The sequence below is a fragment of the Ambystoma mexicanum genome, chromosome 1q (genome assembly GCF_040938575.1).
Source record: "Ambystoma mexicanum isolate Mex_15411 chromosome 1q, UKY_AmexF1_1, whole genome shotgun sequence".
NCBI lineage: Eukaryota > Metazoa > Chordata > Amphibia > Caudata > Ambystomatidae > Ambystoma > Ambystoma mexicanum.
In genome coordinates, this window is record NC_090922.1 from 757725123 (window position 1) to 757744348 (window position 19226).

Here is a 19226-nt window from a genome sequence, read left to right on the forward strand (position 1 = left end):
CTCTTCATGTGCCTCACCACTGTTCATAACTTCAAAATACATCAACACTGGGCCTATAATACTGCCCTACCTATAACCTCTGCAACTGCTACAGTGATACATTTGTTGCTCTTTCTGTGTTGGTATATGCGAGCATCTAATATGTGTCAAACCGAAATAAAAACATTGCATGCGCCTTTTGCTGCAAAAACCTCTTCCTGGTCCCACAATATTTCATGCTAATAGGTTTTTCTTAGCCTCAACCTTTTTGCCTGGCTGCTACCCTGTGCGTGCATCCCAACAACATGGAGAGAGAAAGAAAGCGAGCGAGAGAGAGAAAGAGAGAGAGAGGAGGGGAGTTCTTTTCAGAGAACATTGATGTTGCAGGCAATCTCCAACAGCCTTGGAGTCTCTGATGACTGTGGCTTCAAGGATGTGGCCTGGTGGGTGACCAACTTGCCGGTTGTCAAACTCTCCTTTCCTTGGGGTAATACTAATGTGCATGCCATGGAAACTACCAGTGATCTGTTTGAACAATTTTCTGAAGTCAAAATTGAGGAAGGAGCAACGTTCCATCAACGTAGAGAAAGCTAATGCAGCACAGCCTTTTAAAGTCAGGAACGCCACACAGGCCATTTGCAGGCTATTTATGAGCCACTGGTGGTGGGCATTGATGAACCAAAGATGTGTTAGAAAAGTAACCAGACTCTGTCCCACATACTCTTGAAAGGCATAATTTGGAGCAAAAGAAAATAGTAAAGTACAAAATACAGTGTGACACTTTCATACAGCACAGTGTGTGTAGGAACGCTGGTACAGTATCACTGGGTGAGTGGCAGTGTTGAAGTGCAGTAAACATGTACTCTTGGCCACATAGTATTCATTCAAGAGTATACGGTTGCTGGGATGGTGGGGATTAGTTGGTGATCTCTGCCTTGCCTATTAGAAGAAAGGGCTTTTGTTAAGCACCCACTGCTTCAAAGTCATCATGTTTCTAACAATGGTTCTACATGGCCATGGTTGACAGTGCTTCACTCCTCAAGCAGTTCAGATCATCTTTTTAGAACGTGAAGGCTGCACAACGAAAACACATTTTCAGCTTTCTGGGCTCAGAAGAAGACCACTATTTCTCAAGTGTGCAGTGCTTGCAAGTTACAGATTGAAACCTGTTAAGACCGCCAAATGAGTTAATACCCTGACTGCAGAAATATATGTGTAACCTGCTTGCCACACTTCCCGTTCCTGGTGAAATACTGGTACGTGTTAACTTCCTACAGTGAGCCTGCAATTAGCTCACATCATGTCCAGAAAGGGAAACATGACTTATCAATACTAACCCCTTTATTTTACTCCTGTTCCTCATCTTTGCTCGGGCAGATGGGAACAGGCATAGCAGATACCGAGGGTTAGTCAGACAGAGTGCACAAATAATGGAAACCTGTGCCTTTTTAAACAAAGGCACAATTGGTGGTCGACAAGCAGTCACTTAGGAAGCATTGGTCGATCATTCGTTTCAAAACTATCTTTCAGCCCGCCACATTTGTGATGCTGTCTGATTAAGTCACTTACTGCGTGGTTTTCTAACCTAGAAATGTTGTTTACGAGACACACATCCCTCTTCAGTTTCACTTTAACGAGAGAATATTTCACAACCAATGCTGCTGATTGCTTCAAGTCTGTGGTCCTGTTAAACTAGTGCGGAAGAGAAGGCGTCCGTTTGGAGTCACACGCTATGAAACGTTACCGCCAGGAAGTGCAGGCCCCCGGTCAAGTCAGACTACTTGCAAAATCTCCAGCGAGCATCTCACAGAGAGGGGCTAGTGGAAGGCAGACATACAGCCAGCCACTCTCATGGTGGCTCTCTCACGCTGGCGATTGCCATCGTGTTGTTAAGCCCTCCCTTGTCGCGGACACCGCTGGAAAATCTTTCCACACAAGTGCCATTATCTGACGACCAAGACATCATTTTCATAGAGTGATGTAGGTCTGCTTTTGGCTGCTTCCTTTCTAGAAGATATGACACGATCGAGGCAGGATAAACAGCCCTCTTTATCTACGGGTTGCGTCAGAAGCCAAAGGGATCTGCTTTTTTTTTCTATTGTAACCACATCTGTCATTTGCATATGTATACATGCAAGACTTCACTATTAAGGGAGGGAAGCCTGTGCTCTGCAAGGTAGAAGGGCTGGGCGAGTGTGCAGGCTTCATTCGCGCGCTAGCTCTCGCGGTGCTTGAGGATGGGCTTCGTGGTGTTCTTGCCCTGAAATGAGAACTTTCGTGCACCACAGGTCATCAAGCAGGATGCAGGCATAACGACGGAAGCAGGGCCGGCGGAGAGGTAGTAAGTACTAGAAGGGAAGGGTCGGCAGTGTGCAGTGTGCGACTGTACAGCAAATGGGCTTATTGTGAAACGAGGTGCAAATGCATGCTAAGCCGCCCAGAATAACATGAAGATGTTAAACAGAGTAATGTACCAGATAATAGAGCCATGCCGTTCCCCTGGGCAAAGAAGGTACTGTGTGGCATCACTGAAGCATGGACATCATGTGGGGATCCCCAGGGGTCGCATCTGCAACCCCTGAGGTCTCCCTTGCTACCCCTGTAGTCTCCCTTGCTACCCATAAAAAAGGGATGATTTTTTTCTTTGTTTTTTTTTCTTTATTTTTTTTTTTTTTACATTGAACCTCCTGGCCTGTGGCCAGTGACATGTGGCTCTTTGTTTCTGGAGTGGCTGAAATTTTTATTGAGGCCTCTTAAAAAAAAAAACAGGGGGTTCCACAAGTGTAACACTTTGAGAAGTGACCCTAAATAAGAAAGAATAGGAATAACAAATATTTTGTCTTTCCAGAATTCTATGCAATAATTACGAGACTAATTAAAGGGGTGAAAGGCTGTGTTCTATCGCTTCCCATGATGCCACTTCGAGGTGAGGGTCAAATTATATCAGAGGTCAAGGGTCAAGTGATATCACTTCTGCTACCCCTGGCATTTTGGTGAAATGATGTCCCTACACTTGGTAAACGAGGGGCATTAAAAAGGTTGACGTTGTCGATTTTCCATGCATTTGGGAATCCTTTGATTTTTGAATGGAGCGTGGGTCGAGAGTACTAACTAATGTTAAGTGGATTATATGAAAAGGGTGTTTTGATAGTAGAGGGCTTGGGGGCTGGATCCCGAGTGTGGGGCGAGTGGGATCATGCTGCATATTACAGAGTACATGCAAGCAGGTTAGTGCAGCGAAATTCTATATTAGCAGCGGATGGGGAGATTTTGTTGGGCATGTTGTTTTTTCGATCATCTGAGGTACATCATGCAGTTCTGGAGGTGTTTGTCAATAACTATTTGTTGTCAAAAATAAAATGAAATTTTGCATACAACTTCCTGACATTGTGGTGAAAAAATCTCACAAAATGGTGTTTTCCCCGAGAAAGAGGAGGACTTTCTGTAACCCCAACACAGCCATGTGATCCCACACAACTGGTACGTCTAAGTGCAGATGCAACTTTTGCAAACTTGTAAAACATGTTTACATTTTAATTCGTAGTTACATATTTTTTCAAACTCTTAAATCGAAAACATTTTTAAAAGGATTGCCTCCTTTGTTAAAAAGGCCAAAGGAAAATTATGTAAATTTTTGGGAAAAGATTTAATTGTTTATCAAATATTTTTGTTGAAAACATTTTCCAACTGCAGAATGATGACCCTGCTGAAACCGATTAAATTGACTAGAATTACGCAGAATTTATCCTGAAAAATACAATCTGCTTGACTAGAAAAAAAGGCTATCACTGATTTATCTCCTAAAGATGTAATATTATAGCTGCAAATAAAGGTTTTATTTCACATTAGAATGATGCCTATTCTCTTGGGCCTCATTAGGAGTTTAGCTGTAGATCAGCAGGACATCCACAGAATTACTGCCAAAAGCATGCACTGTTACTGCCTCTTGGTCCCATGGCACCACAGGGTTTCAATAGGTGCAAATCTCCATTGGTGGAGCCATCGATTCCATGACGGGTTTTATGCCGTGCTGTAAATATGCTTATCTGCGTCCGTACCGTGAAGGATTTACCTCCAGGATGGATAATGCTACAGTTAAATCCTCAACTTTAAGGTCAAACTCGGAATTCATCTGTGCGGTAGAAGTGACTGCCATTATGTTACTGCCAAGAAAAGTGGTGGTAAAGGAATTACTGTCACTTTTTTGTAACAAACCGCCAAACTTGTAATGAGGCTCATTAGAAGTTTGACAGTAAATTGGTTGGAAATCCACCAATTTACCACCAAAAACAGTTACCGTTACCCGTGTTGCATTACCACAAGGTTACGAGTGGTGGTGGAATGGTGAAATCACCATTTTGGGAGTCCATCAATGGTAATTCTGTGCCGCAAATCTGCAGAACTTTAGCAGTATAGTGGAGGCATTGCCGCCACGCTCTGAATTGTGTGGAGCAGTAAAATGGCAGTAATTCCATTACTGGAGAATACGTGGCTGGTATAGAATTGTCACCACTGTTTTAATGCAACACTTAGCTCTTTGTGAGGCCCTTGGTGTCTTAGAAAGTGCCACACCCTCAGGTGAATTATGTGTCTTGAAAGCAAATCCTTTTCCAACAATATGTGATGTTCCCAACACATGAATTGCTCATCAAATGAAATCCCATTTCTGTAACTGCAGGGTTCTAATGTCTCAACAGTTCACCTTCTCCGATGCTGTGGATGGAGGAGTGGAGACAAGACACCCTGTACCACAATGCCACCACACATTTGTGGTGAGCTTTGGATGCCCTCCAGACTTCACCTAAACTTTACACTTAGGAAAAGCCTATACACAATAAAACCAGCCCTTCTTTGAGTCTATTTTACACTAATAGGTGCATTTGAGTCTCTGTAGCAGCCTGTGATGCTCCATACATGTATTAAAATTACCAAACGTGGGTGCAATTGAAATAAGTTACAAACATTACAACACCTAGCAGACCACAGTAGAAAACAGGAACAATGATATGTCCTGTAATAAACTGAACACATGCGTCATTTTGGTGGAGTTCTTTATATTATACAACATCCAAACCCACTGGTATACAACTCTAACAGAATCATAAGTACCTGAACCAGGATACAGACCTCACTAACCCAACCCTCAATCTTCTGAATACTTAAACCCACACAAAAGAACACAACCATCTCTCTCCCAGTAATCCGCATGCACTTTACCAAACCGCATCAACAACACATGAACTTCACTCACAGCACTCGAGGCCTTCATCCGATCCAATACTAGCACCAAAGACCAGCACTCGGTGTATACCGAGCTGAAGCTGCCAACAGCACACCACTTCTCCCACTCTCCTTCTCCCCTCTTCCCGACTAACCTGTTTACAGATCCGCCAGAGCGCCTGGGGACCAATTCCGTTGGTGACGGTGCGCTATACAAGTACCGCTAACATAACATATATATATATATGCATATATATATATATATATATCTACCGTGTATATACAAATCGGATGGATCTTTGAGAATGAAGGGTTTGTCTTACAGCTAATGAAAAGTACCCATGGGCTAGAAGATGCGTTTGTGAAAGGCTTGCATTGAGTGCCTGGTAAGGAAAGTGGACTCGCTTTTGTGTCCTCACAACATCAAGTAACCCAGATGGAGCAGATAGAGAGAGAGGTCTTGGTGTGGGATGGTGCAAAAGCATGTTGATGCCTGTGAAGGCCACTTCACTTGATGGGCCCTTTACATCACAGTCCCAGAGAGAAAATATGGCAGAGGGATGTATACAAAATGCACCTGAGTTGCATGGATCAGAAGGAATACATGTTTAACTTCCCAGTGTATTTTCTGATAATGGTTGATTACTCCATCTCACAGCAGATTGAGAATGGGAAGACCCGGACCTCCAGGAAAGGTCGGGTAGATTGGATGCAGCCAGTGGGGTCTTCCGGTTACTCCAGCCTGTAAACACACCTAGAAAACACGGAAACGTTGTTTAGCCCCGGCAAACTGAAACTGGAGAAATGTGTTACCAGTTCAGTTTGGTTGACAGGGCAGAGATGTTACCTGTTTCCCTACAGTGTTTGTTTTCTAAAACGTCCAATGTCATCTGAAAATGGTACTGCAGCGAATGGATAATATTTATTTAAGGAGAGCAGATGTTGGGTGGGGGAGGGGTGGGTTGGGAGGTCGTTATTTTCCAGCGTTTCCATGTAATCTATAAAACGTGTGTGCAGAATGCCAATGTTCTGCAATATTGAGTTGCCTTGTATTGTGAACACAATGAGTTAGACTGCAGGGATCGAAAATGAATATTGGAGGAGCAGGAGCTCAAAGCACCCCCTGGTCATCCAGCATTAACCTGTGACCAGGAGCTACAACTGGGAAACGAGGATATAGTACATAGCACTCTGGGAATCTAACATCCATGTAGGATGCCAACAACTCCTTTTTTCCATTATTTATGATCTCTTACGCTTTAAACATTGTATAGATGTGTCCTAATGTTTACTTATCGATTTTACCAAATGCGCAGAGTTGAAACACATAGGTATGTTTGTTCGGCATCAGTTGGCATGAGGGGCCCGAAAGTAGCTCCTGGTATCTGTTGGTGTGAAGCTAACAAGGCTCTTGGCTATAAGCAGGAACTAAATAGCTTCCAGCTTCCCCCAGCGTTGAACCCTGTGTGACGTTGTGTTTGAAAACCTACATCCTCCCTAAAGCTGCTGGCCATCTAATTTCTAGGTTTAGCTATAATTCACCTTCCTATCGCTAGATATGTCTGCCTTTTGCTAGCGTTCTAATGCACAGACAACTCACACACAGAAAGCCACATAAAACAAGACCCTTTATAGCAAGCAACATACATGATGTCCATGGACTCCCAACACTAAATTCTGGTCACAAATCAAACAATGGAGGTGTTATTGAAATAACATATGACCATACTCACGTTACTCCCTGTGAGATGCAGCATGGAAAGCAGCACCGCATGTGTTCAGGAATGGATCCCAGGAAACAGGCCAATAGAGTAGCAATGTATGTATGGAGGGGACCATACAGGTCTCTGCAGAACTAGGAGCAGCTCACACACGCTGGGCACGGCACTGCCCAGCGCTTCATGCCCATTACCAAAAATATCCGCTGCTACTGAGTGGATCCGCAGAGTGTGGTAGCAGTGGATCACACACTGCTGCTGTGCACAATTGCTGAACTTCTCAGCAAAGCCACTGCAGCACGGTCAGCATTTCTGTCTGTGAAATCAAGTGAACTTTGAAAAGGGCATCGGCCTCCAAGCTATAGAGTGCACTTTTCCACTGTTTTACTCTGTTCCACTGTTCAGCCCCGTGTCTTTCTCCTTTAATCCCCACTGCAGTGGGAACTCTTGGGGTGCCCTATACATGCCCACCACCTGCCCTAATGTTGCAGGCAATTATTCAGTTCTTGCTTCCAAAATGCCAAATTGGATCACTACTGAGCAAACAACGAACATGCCATGTGTGCAGGCGCTACAATTTCTATAATGAGGTCTCAGCACTCTTTGATCCCAAAACCATTGAGGGCAGAATCAGACAAGACATTCAGTGGTAAATAGATCAGGTCTACGGCAGAAACATCCAAAACTGTAACAAAAGTTAAAAGCGGGACTCACCATCTCTGGGTTTGCAAATCAGGTGAGCTAATCCAACAGCTAACATATTTCTGGCATATAGACTATACGTACTGGTTCCATGTCATTTCGCCGAGCCCCCTTTTTTCTGACGGATGTTTTGCCGTGGGAGATTTGCCGAAAAACTTCATCCACATTTTTTGAAAATAATGTTTGCCCCCCCCGCCCAAGCCCTCTTTAATTTAATATATATTTTTTTATTTTCCTTTATCCTCAACCCTTTATTTGCCCTTTCCCACCCCCCTTAAAAATGTAGATGGACATTTTCAGCAAAACTCCCACACCAAATCGGCAAAAGGACGCAATACCACATACCAACTGCTGAAGCTCCACATTATGGTCACGCGGTAGTCGCCATACATTGATGTTGAGTCCTGGAAATAGACGTGATCCCACAGAAGGAGATAAACAACTAGAAGAAAAGAACACAGAAAAATCTGCTCAAACCTGCACTAAAGAGAAGCAGAACTATGATCTCGAAAAAACATTGGTGGACAGAAGCTTTGAAATACATGTACAACATTCCCTTTTATTGGATCTCTCGGCAGAATGACCACACTTTGACATATTGATGCATAGGATTTGAACACCTAAGGAGACAACACCATAGCACCCTACAAGAGACACCTTCCTACATACGAATGACAACCCCGATACATAAAGGAATGACAAGTCTGCCTATAACAAAACCAGCAAATATAGAACAACAGCAGACAAATCACAAAGGCAAGAATTCCAATAATATAGTAACATAACTTTTTAAGACGCCTGGTACAATCTAGACCACAAACCTCTGCTATCAATCAAAGGCACAGGAACCATGAGAGAGGAATATGACACTTCAGCACTTTAACCTAAAATAGATAATCTGAACAAAACCGCTGAAAGAAAGAGAAACCACCAAAACAACGCGCTTCAGGAAGAACTTCAATAACCTTAATGGCAACAGCTAAAGAGAGGGAGAACAAATTTGGCCTAAAAATGGCAAAGGTGGAAAGGAGCCATAGAGCCTTGTTTAGAGGTTCCTTAGAAACAGCTGCACCCAGAACAAATCCCAGCCCTTGAGAAGATGAGGGTGTTATTATGGATCAGCAGATATCAGTAGCCACACAAATAACAAGTACTGAGACCAACGTTCTAGTCCATCTGCGAAGCTTACATTTGGCACTCAAACAGCATGGACTCAGTTTCTAGAGAAATGCTAAATATCAGTGCAGCAACATTTCAAGAAGCCTAAACAAGACTACCAAACCTTCTCCTGAAAAGTGGACACTTCCCACCAGATCTGTTTCAGCATTATCAATACACAATGACTGTGGCGACGGGCGACCACCAAATACGTGTCATAACTTCTCCGAGATACACGGATTTAGACTTTGCTGGTCATTCTCGCAGTAGGCCAGCAACAACGTCTCCCTGGACACAGCACAACAGAGCACATGGAAACCCTACACATGGTGACAGAGGTTCTTGACAGGCTCTGGTAGTGATTGGCGAAGCGTCTTCCCAGTAAAGTAGGAGGGAACACATATGACTTAATAACATAAAGGCACTTCTGGAACAAATACACTGTAAAAATAAACAACATGAAGAAAGACGTCTTCAAACAATAGAGGGGAGTGAAACAGACATTCTCTCTAGCCATATCCCGTTCAATTCGTCCAATAATGACCTACCTAATGGATATATCTGTAATCAAGATACCCCTACAGCTTGTTGTGGCATGCAATATTTCCGAGAACATCCTTAGATCATGTTAGCAATATTCACAGAAAGTAATCAATCTAGTAAGGCATTGGAGGGGCATTCCCACGTACAATAGAAGTTTGTTTCAATTTCATAAATCGCTAATTCTGAAGGTAAGAAGTTATGATGGTAAAGCCCACCACTTGTAGACTATATTAACACACCCCTACAATGGGAGAATTCCTTTCATCATGACATAGGTTCTGAAATGTTCATTATATCACCTTTCATATAACAGACCTGCATGGACTGTCAATCTACCTGTATATATGACTCAGCAATAACAATTGCTTTAAAAAGCCTTCCCATTAGGTTTCACCACTTCTAAACATCTCACCACCCGCCCATATTCTCCCATAACAATTCTGTGTAGATATAAGGCCAACCTCTAAAACATGCCCCAACTTTTAAAGAGATAATCCCAACACGTACGGAGTTGAGAGTACACAAGGAACATATCTAGCAAGTCGGCCCCAGACGTTTACAGCATGAGCATGTGTACCTGTCCGTGGATAATTGCTGGCTAACATGCATGATGCATGTGAATAGGTTCATACCGGTGTATGATACTGCTGTAAACTGTACAGGGACTTGCATCACATTGAAAACCGTGCTGGCTGCAAGCCGTTCCCGATTACTCCTCCAGAAAAGAGCACGTGCCGGTAGTCTGAGGTTACCACGAGATTCCCAAAGGGAAAACAGTCATGTGTGTTTACCATGCAAATAATAGGCGAGGCGCAGCTAGAACTGCCTCTTCTACCCTCGCAGCAAATGGCTTCTGTGTATGTCCTATTCGCGACATGGAAGCGTTGTCCTGCACGTCAGCCTGGTGCACCTCCCGCTACTCCTATATTTATCTTGAACAAACACATTTGCTACGGCAAAATGCAACACTAATCTCATCGTCCTCATATTACCGACTGCCCTGTCCAGTTTTTGCAAGAGTTAGCGTCAGAAGAGCCCGTGTGTATGTTCTGTTATGCCCACTGGAGGGTGCCCACAGTGGTGCAGTCTTGCTACAGTTATTTGCGGGCAGGGACTGACCTCATCAGCTGCGTTCATGGTAGGTCTGTGATGTAAAATTGTATTCTGGTCAATTATAAAACATTTAATTGGTTTCATTTTTTTCTTTTTTTAGGAAAATGAGTCCACGGATTTGCTGGCTTTGTAAGTTACAGCAGAATGGATCAAGTGGGGTCACGTCAAAGTAAGTGGCAGTGGATAACTCGTGGCTCGCTAGTGGTGGCATTCATGGGGTACATGCATGTGACAGGCTTATAAGAGTAGTTTAAGAAATGCAATACAATGCTGCATAAGTGTTAGTACTTTTTTTCCTACATAGTTTGGGAGCCCAATGGCAAGGTGAACACGCAATGAAAGGGCACAGGGGTGGTGTACAGTGTGGTGTAATGGTGGAGTGATGCGCTGCCAAGCATGCCCGTTCCGTTGGTTATTCTTTATGAGTGGACTTTAGCTATAGCTTCTGGTATCTCTGCGAATCCTGTATCCCACCCTTCATCGGGTACCATTGAGTTGGGTACAATTAATACCTGTTATCAGCACCAAGAAAAAAAATAGTCTGTGCTGTTGGCTACATAAAAGTCATTATTATTATTATTAGTATTATTATTATTCATTTTTTATGATTATTGTCTCGAAAAAAGAATGCTGCCAAGATTTATTTGCCTAGGTTCCTTAATGATAAATCGACACATTTAAAAGTTCAAATCAAATTCCACTGTCTGTTCACTGGGTAAAATCGTTGACAACTCATTGCCTAGCCCCAGCCCATCCTTGCCCACCTGTGTTCTGTTGGTTTTTCAAACGTGTTCAAACCATGCCCAGCCTCTGACAGCCGGCAGCTCCTGCTGTGAGAGATCCATACATATCTGGTGAAGAGCAAGACGCCTCAGTCACCTTACCCCAGCCTCTGGAGCAGAATTGCTGAATGGAATTGAAAGTATAGTGGTAACCAACTGACGTTTTAAGAGAAATTAGGTTTTTTTTTTTACATTAGTCATATGTGACCGTTTCACCACCTTTTCATCCTCTAAGTGAATACATAGTCTGTCTGGGTTGCTCCATATAAATGACATGAGGGGCAAAGAGACTTCTGATGTGTTGTCATTGTCCAACAGGTGGCAAAATTGGCATTGACAGTGGTTTATACGTCTGAATCGTGAAGAAACAGACATTTCGTTACCAGAAAGGCATTTGTGAAATTTGGACTGCATTGTTGAAATTGTACTGTGAACTTTACAACTTTCTAGGCTTGAAATAGTTATATTGTGCTACAAATCCTACTTCCTATTTAACCAAGAGGAAGCACCTAGACTTCACCATCTAAAGCCCACTTGATGTTGATTGCATTGGCATGCGAAACAGAAGTCATGGCAACAGTGTACACTGGCAGCTTGGTGGTTTGTATCAGGTACTGATCATTGTCGCTTTACTCATCAAGTATAAACATTGCACTCAGTCTTGAAAACTCATGACCATGTGGGGTCACATTCCAAAGGCCCAACCTTCTATTTATTAAAAAAGCCCAACACCATGGGCCTCATTACGACCCTGGCGTTAACCAATGGCGTTATTAGCACCATGGTTAACGCCGGTAATTTACCGAATCCGCCATGGTGAAATGGGGAATTACCACCCCATTCCAAGGTTGGCGGGGCGTAATTACCCATTTACCATTGGTCCTTCTCCATTCCCATTTTTGCCCCATAGTATAGACCAGCCGTTAAGGTCGGGAGCCGCAAAGAGACCTCGTAGTAAGGCGTTAAGGGGTTAACGGCGCCGCAACCTTTTACTGCACCTTTAACCCCTTAACGCCTGGGTCGTAATGAGGCCCCATGAATAATTGCCACCCCAACAACATGTGTGGCTAGTAGTTACATCTCCACGGGTCTGAAATAATCTTGTTAGCATGGATTCGCGCTAGGGTGGCAAGTGTAGTGCATTTTAGACTACTATTGAATAATCAAGCCTGCTCTTCACGCAATCCATCACAAGTAGTAGAAACTATACAAACACACACACGCACACATTCCAGTGATTCACGCATTTACTTAACAGTGGGTGAATCGTGATTGTTTATCTATGTATATGTACATAACCCATCTATTTCCTGCATGCTTAACAAACAACTCTTTGGGTTTTATGATTTTTTACCAGAGTTAAACAGGCTGAATCCATCCTTAAATAGTTCCTAATTAGCTTTCTAAAGATGATTAGGGTTTTAAAACAGGTTAGTCCAATACATCACAATGGCATGTTTGCTGTGTAGCAGCAGGGCAACTTTGATGCCACCTTACACTGATTTCAGTGAGTCCACTGAATAGCTTGGTGTCATAGCAGAAAGTTGCCCACACATTGCAAAATAAAGCCATTGCACAGACATAAGTGACGGCTGAGTGGATCTTCAATACAGAATCTTCAGTGGGACATTATTTGAGATGTGGTGAGGTTTAGCCATGTCAGGAGAAGGGAGTGATAGCTTTCTGGATATGATAAATGACCTGCATGCCAATATCAGTAACATAAGGAGCTCAATTGTCCAAGGTTGGTAGGGAAATGTCATGAGCATTGCAAGGCTGGCCTGACATGACTACTTTCTGTGACTGATATCTGTTATTGACAGTGAGTGTCATGATCTATGGTCCCCTGGCTCAAAGTGAATTGGCACCAGAGAGGAAGGGCACTCCTAGCCTGGTCAAAACCAGTTCAAGAATGTTATTGTGATAGATTCTATTGTAATAATAGCATCCTGGCAGTATTTCGTAGCTTTGGGTAGCATCAACATGTAGAAGTTAGTGACCTGCCTGTGTTTCATTAATGCTGAAAAGGGTGCACAAGAGGGAACGAACCAAGAGTCCAGTGACAAAGAGGCTTGCGCAGATACTCTCTGTAACCCGCTGCTCATTCTAGGGACAGTCTCAACTCTTGTACATGCTGTGTAAGGTGTGTGTGCATTTTTCTCGAAAAATACCCCACATTCTTCCAAAGTGGCTGTCTATGGACCAGCATCACTCTGCATAATAGGTAGATCAATTGAAATGAATACACTAACTTTCTATGTGTACACTGCCCATGCAAGCGATACGCAAAAGCACAGTGTACACACAATGTACCATCTGTCTTCCCATCTTGTCTCCCGTTTTAAGAGCTTGCACCCCACCACCTTCACTTAAAATAACGATGGTCCAATTCTGGCAGCTTTGTGCTGAAGAGCAAGTCCCTTCCGATCCCACTCCACTGGGCAGACAGTTGATTTACCTCGATTTACGTACACCTTCAGCATCCTGGAATTTGCGTGAGATGAATTGATTTAGAAATAAATCATAGTCTGTGCTGGGGAAGCACAGACCACTCAGGCTAAATTGCATGCACGGCAGTCATACCATTCTTTACTTCACATGCGTGATCTAGCTAATTTTAAGTTCAAGATTGATGGTAAATGCGCACTGCACTCCAGGAAGGTATTAGTCGCTCCACATGCGTCAAGAATATGTGCCTACATTAGTTTTTGGGACACATGTGATGTACCTTTAGAATCTAAAGTACTCAAATGTTGATCTAAGATACCAACATTGTTAGGCAAAAATCCTTTAATGTAGTCTTTTTCAGAAGTGAGTTCCCACGGAAGCCAAAGGACATATTAAAGCCTTGTCATGTCCTACCTTTAGTTGAACACAAATAGGTAGAACATTGAGTATTTATGTAGTGGGTTAAATCATGTGAGACACATTTCCCAACAAACAAACCCAAGTGAATGCAACCCCTCCATTTATTAATTTATTTCAGTATAAACACTCCCTCGGGACATGTGCCATCTTCACAGTGGGAACCTGCTAGTGGCTTGTAAAGTGGTATGACAAACTGTCACCCGAATAGTTACATGTATGTCAAATGGTTAATTACACAACAAAAATACCTCCACTGACCAAATTGTGGATGGTAGATGCGACGAACACCTCTTTCAATTTGGGTTTATTTGGCATTCAATAATATAACACAACATCACAGAGAGGATAGAACTAACCATCTGTGTGTCAGATATTTTGTATCATGAATGTTGCAGGGAGAGTGGCATTTCTTAGTACATGTATTCTGGTTTGAAGTTTACTTTAACAATACTTTCAAATTTAAAAGAAAATATCGATCAAACTTGCGTTTACCGCTATTATAATCCAAAAACATTTAGTTCAACAGTAAAATTAAAATCAGACAACTTAGTTTAAGAAACTAAACATAAATATACACAAAGAATACAACCAGTAGTCGTTTGTCCTATGTATAAATAACAGTCACACTCTCATTATCATTCTTGTCAACATTTGGAATCAATAGGTCCCCAACTAACGATTTCCTAGTTCTAGTAATGTCAAACAGTGTAAAATGTGATGTTCTGTCTCCAAAGCCAATAAAATCTTACTTCAAAGGCCACTCCGAACCATGTGCCCATTCTAGACTAAACTGGTGATGTGGTAAGGTAACATTTTAAAAACAATTGTCTAATATAATTGTTTTTGCAATTTTGTGAACTACTTATTTGAAACTCCTGAGTCATGAATGTCAAGGAAATAATTATAACCAATGTTTCAGTTGAGGTTGTCTTGGTGTATTTTTAGACTTCATGCAGCTAACATTTGTTTTACTGTCTTTTTTTCAAAATTGTGTAAAACATTATTATCATCTAGTTGATAATCACCGAAAAGGTAGGTTTTCCAGGATTCAAGTAACAAAATACAAATCCAATGTTCTGGTAGTATCCTTGTGCCTAATGAAATCATGTTTAAATGTATTTGACAAAAGTAGCCATTCAACTCACAGATACGCTCATTGGTTCGGATACTAACCTCAGCCCTTCTATATGTAGTGATTTTCTAAGATATAACATTTTCTTCTGGGTTATAGTTTCAGTTCTCTCTATGCCCTGATAATCTCTGTTAATAAAAGCTAAACTACCATACAGAAGTAAGGGAATGATGTTTGCCTCAAATGATTTAATTAAAGGTATCAATATTTTCAAGAGGTATTTTCCTTGAATTTTTTAAATTTATTTCATCTAAGTAGGACCTTTCTTTTCATCATTTTACACTGTCCATACATTAAATTCATCATCTAATGTAACACCTAAATATTTCTAAGACTCTGCTACATCAATCGTAAGATATATTCAATTATATTTACATATGGGTTCCATAAGGTGTAAGAGAGAAACAATCGTATCAAGTTGAACATTCAAACTCAACACAACTCTACCCCATCTCCTTTTCGGCTCAATTCCACAGTGAGACTGCAAACAATGACACCATAGTGGTTTTTGAGTACAGAGCCCCCAGTTATAGCAAGCCATGACACTTGGGCCAACGGTGATTACAATTTATGAAAGTTAATGCTGAACTATGAATTATCATGATTTTTCAGCCTAAGACAAAAGGAAACTTAATTTGGCTACTTTTGGCCTAAAATGCAGAGCATCGAAAACACACAGAGATTACTGCCAAACTGAAAAGGCAGTATTTCATCTTCAACTGCAACATAACAATGATGTATTCAAAGAGGGAGAATACACTTACTAAATTGGGCCTTGATTGCAATTGACAAAGCTCAAAATCAGAGACTTACTTTTCTACACAAGTGACTGATGCTAAAATGCAGCATGTGTAAAAGGAATTTTTTACCAGTGAAACTCCATGGCCTAAATCACTGAACCATATATATATTAAAAGACACACGGCCCATTGATGTCATGATGTGAGATAATCAAAGGCTTCACGTGTGATATAAATGTTATAAACAAAGTGCACGTTTTCTGTGCCATAAGAGCTCTGTTCAGCTCAAAAGGACACAGGTTAACAGATGACCCCATAGATAATCAGAAGACCCATTAATGGAAGCAAAATATAGTAACATTTTAAAAATACATGTATTTAAATTAATTTTATGGTGCGGTTAGGAGTTGAATGACACATTACATGTTACAGAGCCTGCTCAAGGATGTTGGGAGGACATAGATTACAGCATCTGGACAGGAAGAACAGATCTCTTCTGCAGAACTCGGACTTTGCAAGAGTGATTAATGGATCATTCTTTGCACATTAATTCTGGAACTGTGACACTTACATAAATCATTTAAATATCACTCTAAAGCTGAGGAGAATGCATTGCTGTTTCCACAACTCTCATCAAATGTCAACTTTTGGAAACCAAGTTAAAATCTGTAATGTGTTTCTAGCTCCCCAGAAAATGTTATGAAGCATAAACTTGGGGTGTAGTAGCTTAGGGAATCATGTAACTGCATGGAAATTTGGTGACACTGACCTTTATTATCTGTGTGTAAACCATGCAAAATCACAGTTTGAACCTGAAAGCTTGTGCAGATATGGGAGTTACTTAATTGAGTCCAGCATAATAAGACACATGTAAATCGATGCATATTGTTAGTTTATTTAGCAATTAGAGAAAGTTGTCATGTAGGAGTTTTTGAGTGCAAACTGATATGTGTTAAAATGTAAATTTCAGGGGGTGGATTGATGCCTCCCATAATTTAAACATAATCATGACAGGAGCCCATACAAAGAGAAGGAACTAGGCTTGACTGAGGGGATGGAAGACAGTTGTCCAATCAAAAATGATTACCAATGAGCTGGCATGTCAGCATTTAGACATTCATGTGGGTGTGGTTTAAGAGTCATAAGGGGACACACAATGGAAATCAATGATGACTGCCTGGTAAATGAATGAGTAGGATTGGCTGAAACCATTTGGGTGGAACTGCTAACCACAGAATGGGATTGGGGCTGGGGATCTTTGACCAATGGAGGCACAATGGAAGATAAATTGCACAATGTCCATGACTGGGGTTGGATTGTTTCAGCTAGGTTCCTGTTCTGAGCCTAAAAGATGACTTGGCCGCCCTTTCCTAAGCGTAAACCCAGAGATGATTATCTTAGTTAACTTGTTCAACTGAAGCTAGTCTAATGTGGATCTGTTTGAGTTCATGCCTCTCCCTTAATTAGTGAGTGGGGAGGCTTGCAGTAGACACTTAGCAATTTTGTTAAACAATTGAATTAATTTCCATATAGCAAAATTACACAGAGTAATGTTGTTGAAGTTCAGAATCAACAACATTGCTTCCAGAGTGAATACAAAATATTGCCTGTAAAGTAATTGAGGTATTCCTATTTTCTTTTGCCATTTGCCAATACCAAAACTCGCTAAAGAAAGGGGTGATTAAAAAACAAATTCCCTGCTGCTTTCTGAATCCCATGAAGCCTGCATTAAGGCAGAGGGGCCCCATATGATCAACTGAATAACTGGGTTTGTGTGCTGAGACAGAAACATTGTCTCCCCTAAATTCAAAGCAATCAAGTCTCATTTGAAAAGAAGACTTTATACAGTAAATGGGAAAGTGTTCCCTGAGAGAAGGGAGATTTTGCATTGCAGAATGGATATGAAAAAGGTCTTCTACAAAAATAAATGAAAGTGTTTATTTTGAAAGGTGTATTGTGCTATAACTATGTGAATATTGCAAAGGGCACAGGACGGTTAAAAAAAGAGTGCTGTGCATGTCAAATTTCATTTTTGCCAATAGTAAAGAATGTCACTTTATTTAAATTAAACTTTGCGAAAATTGAATCTCATGCAAAGTCTAAGGTGCAGTTACAGTATTTTGTTATGTTCTAAGTTGCTGCATCATTTTGGCATTCAGGGACTTTTGTGTGTGGCAGAAGAGTTGAGATGCACGTTTGGCCTTATTTCTATTTACTGGAGACTGAAAAGCAAACACATGTGCTGTATTCTCTGATCTTTTGTTACTGTTGATCCCCAAAAGGTGAGTGATTGTATTGATTCTTTGTTTTGGTGCCATGGAGAATGTGGTGTGTCATGTGAAGTAGTGTAAATATTAAATTGTCCATAATAATTAATACAAATATATTCCTTCTCTACACCGACCGGGTTCTTAGCGTAACATTGCTGACGGGCGAGGGATTCACTAGTTCTAGATTGATTGATTGATATTTTATTTCTGTCGCGCTCGTACACAAGTTTTTCAGAGCGCATCAAGGCAAGGGAGGGGAACAGGGGAGAACAAAACCACGATCTTACTAGGCCCAGTGACATTGACAACGCGCAAGTGCATGGGAGAGGGGGAGGGGAAACGTGCATGTAAGGGGGATGACGTGGAAAGTGAGAACCAAAGGAGAAACAGATACATAATAATAAATAAATAAATACACAAATAAATAATAAAGGCAACAAACAGTGGTAGTGCAGCCAGCAATTCGCTAGTGCTAGATTTAAGACAGCAGACAGGATAGGTCTGATAAGTGCAGGAAGAAAAAGGGGGGTCTGTATGGGTACAGATACAGACCCCAGTGCAAGGGGTGGCCCGGAGGCAGTGCGGGAGGGTGGCACGGTGAGCAGGTACCTGGGCCCGGAGGACAGAGGGTGGCCAGGTGCACGGTGCCAAGAGAGAAGTTTTAGAGTGGCAGGGAGGCTGTTCCAGAAGGAGGGCCAGCCGAAGACAGAGATCTCCGCCCAGCTTGTTTCTTTGAAAAATGACTGACCCTGCAGGAGTTAGAGGTAGAGGAGCGAAGAGTTCGAGAGGGGATGGTTTTGAAGAGGGATAGCTGAAAGTATTTTGGACCCAGGCCCCGGAAAGCCTTGTGGACAATGCAGAGGGTTTTGAATGTAATCCTTGCATCCACAGGGAGCCAATGGTGGGATTTTAGAGCTGGAGAGATACGATCCCAGGGCTTGAGGCCAAGGAAAAGTCTCACAGTCCTGTTCTGGATTAGTTGAAGAGGGTGGAGAGTAGAG

General features: G+C 41.9%; 1 protein-coding gene across 2 annotated transcripts in view; it reads left to right on the forward strand.

Annotated features, from left to right (window-relative positions):
• The first annotated feature begins 2153 nt into the window (after positions 1–2153).
• Positions 2154–19226, forward strand: part of RGS13 (regulator of G protein signaling 13) — a 106396-nt gene continuing 89323 nt past the window's right edge. The window contains exons 1-2 of one of the 2 annotated variants that reach the window (XM_069641346.1): positions 2154–2317; positions 10534–10602. In XM_069641346.1, coding sequence (XP_069497447.1) covers positions 10538–10602 — 65 coding nt within the window. In that variant the 5' untranslated portion in view covers positions 2154–2317; positions 10534–10537. Of the gene's footprint in view, positions 2321–10533; positions 10603–19226 lie in introns of both variants that reach the window. The other variant, XM_069641345.1, reaches the window with a different exon arrangement.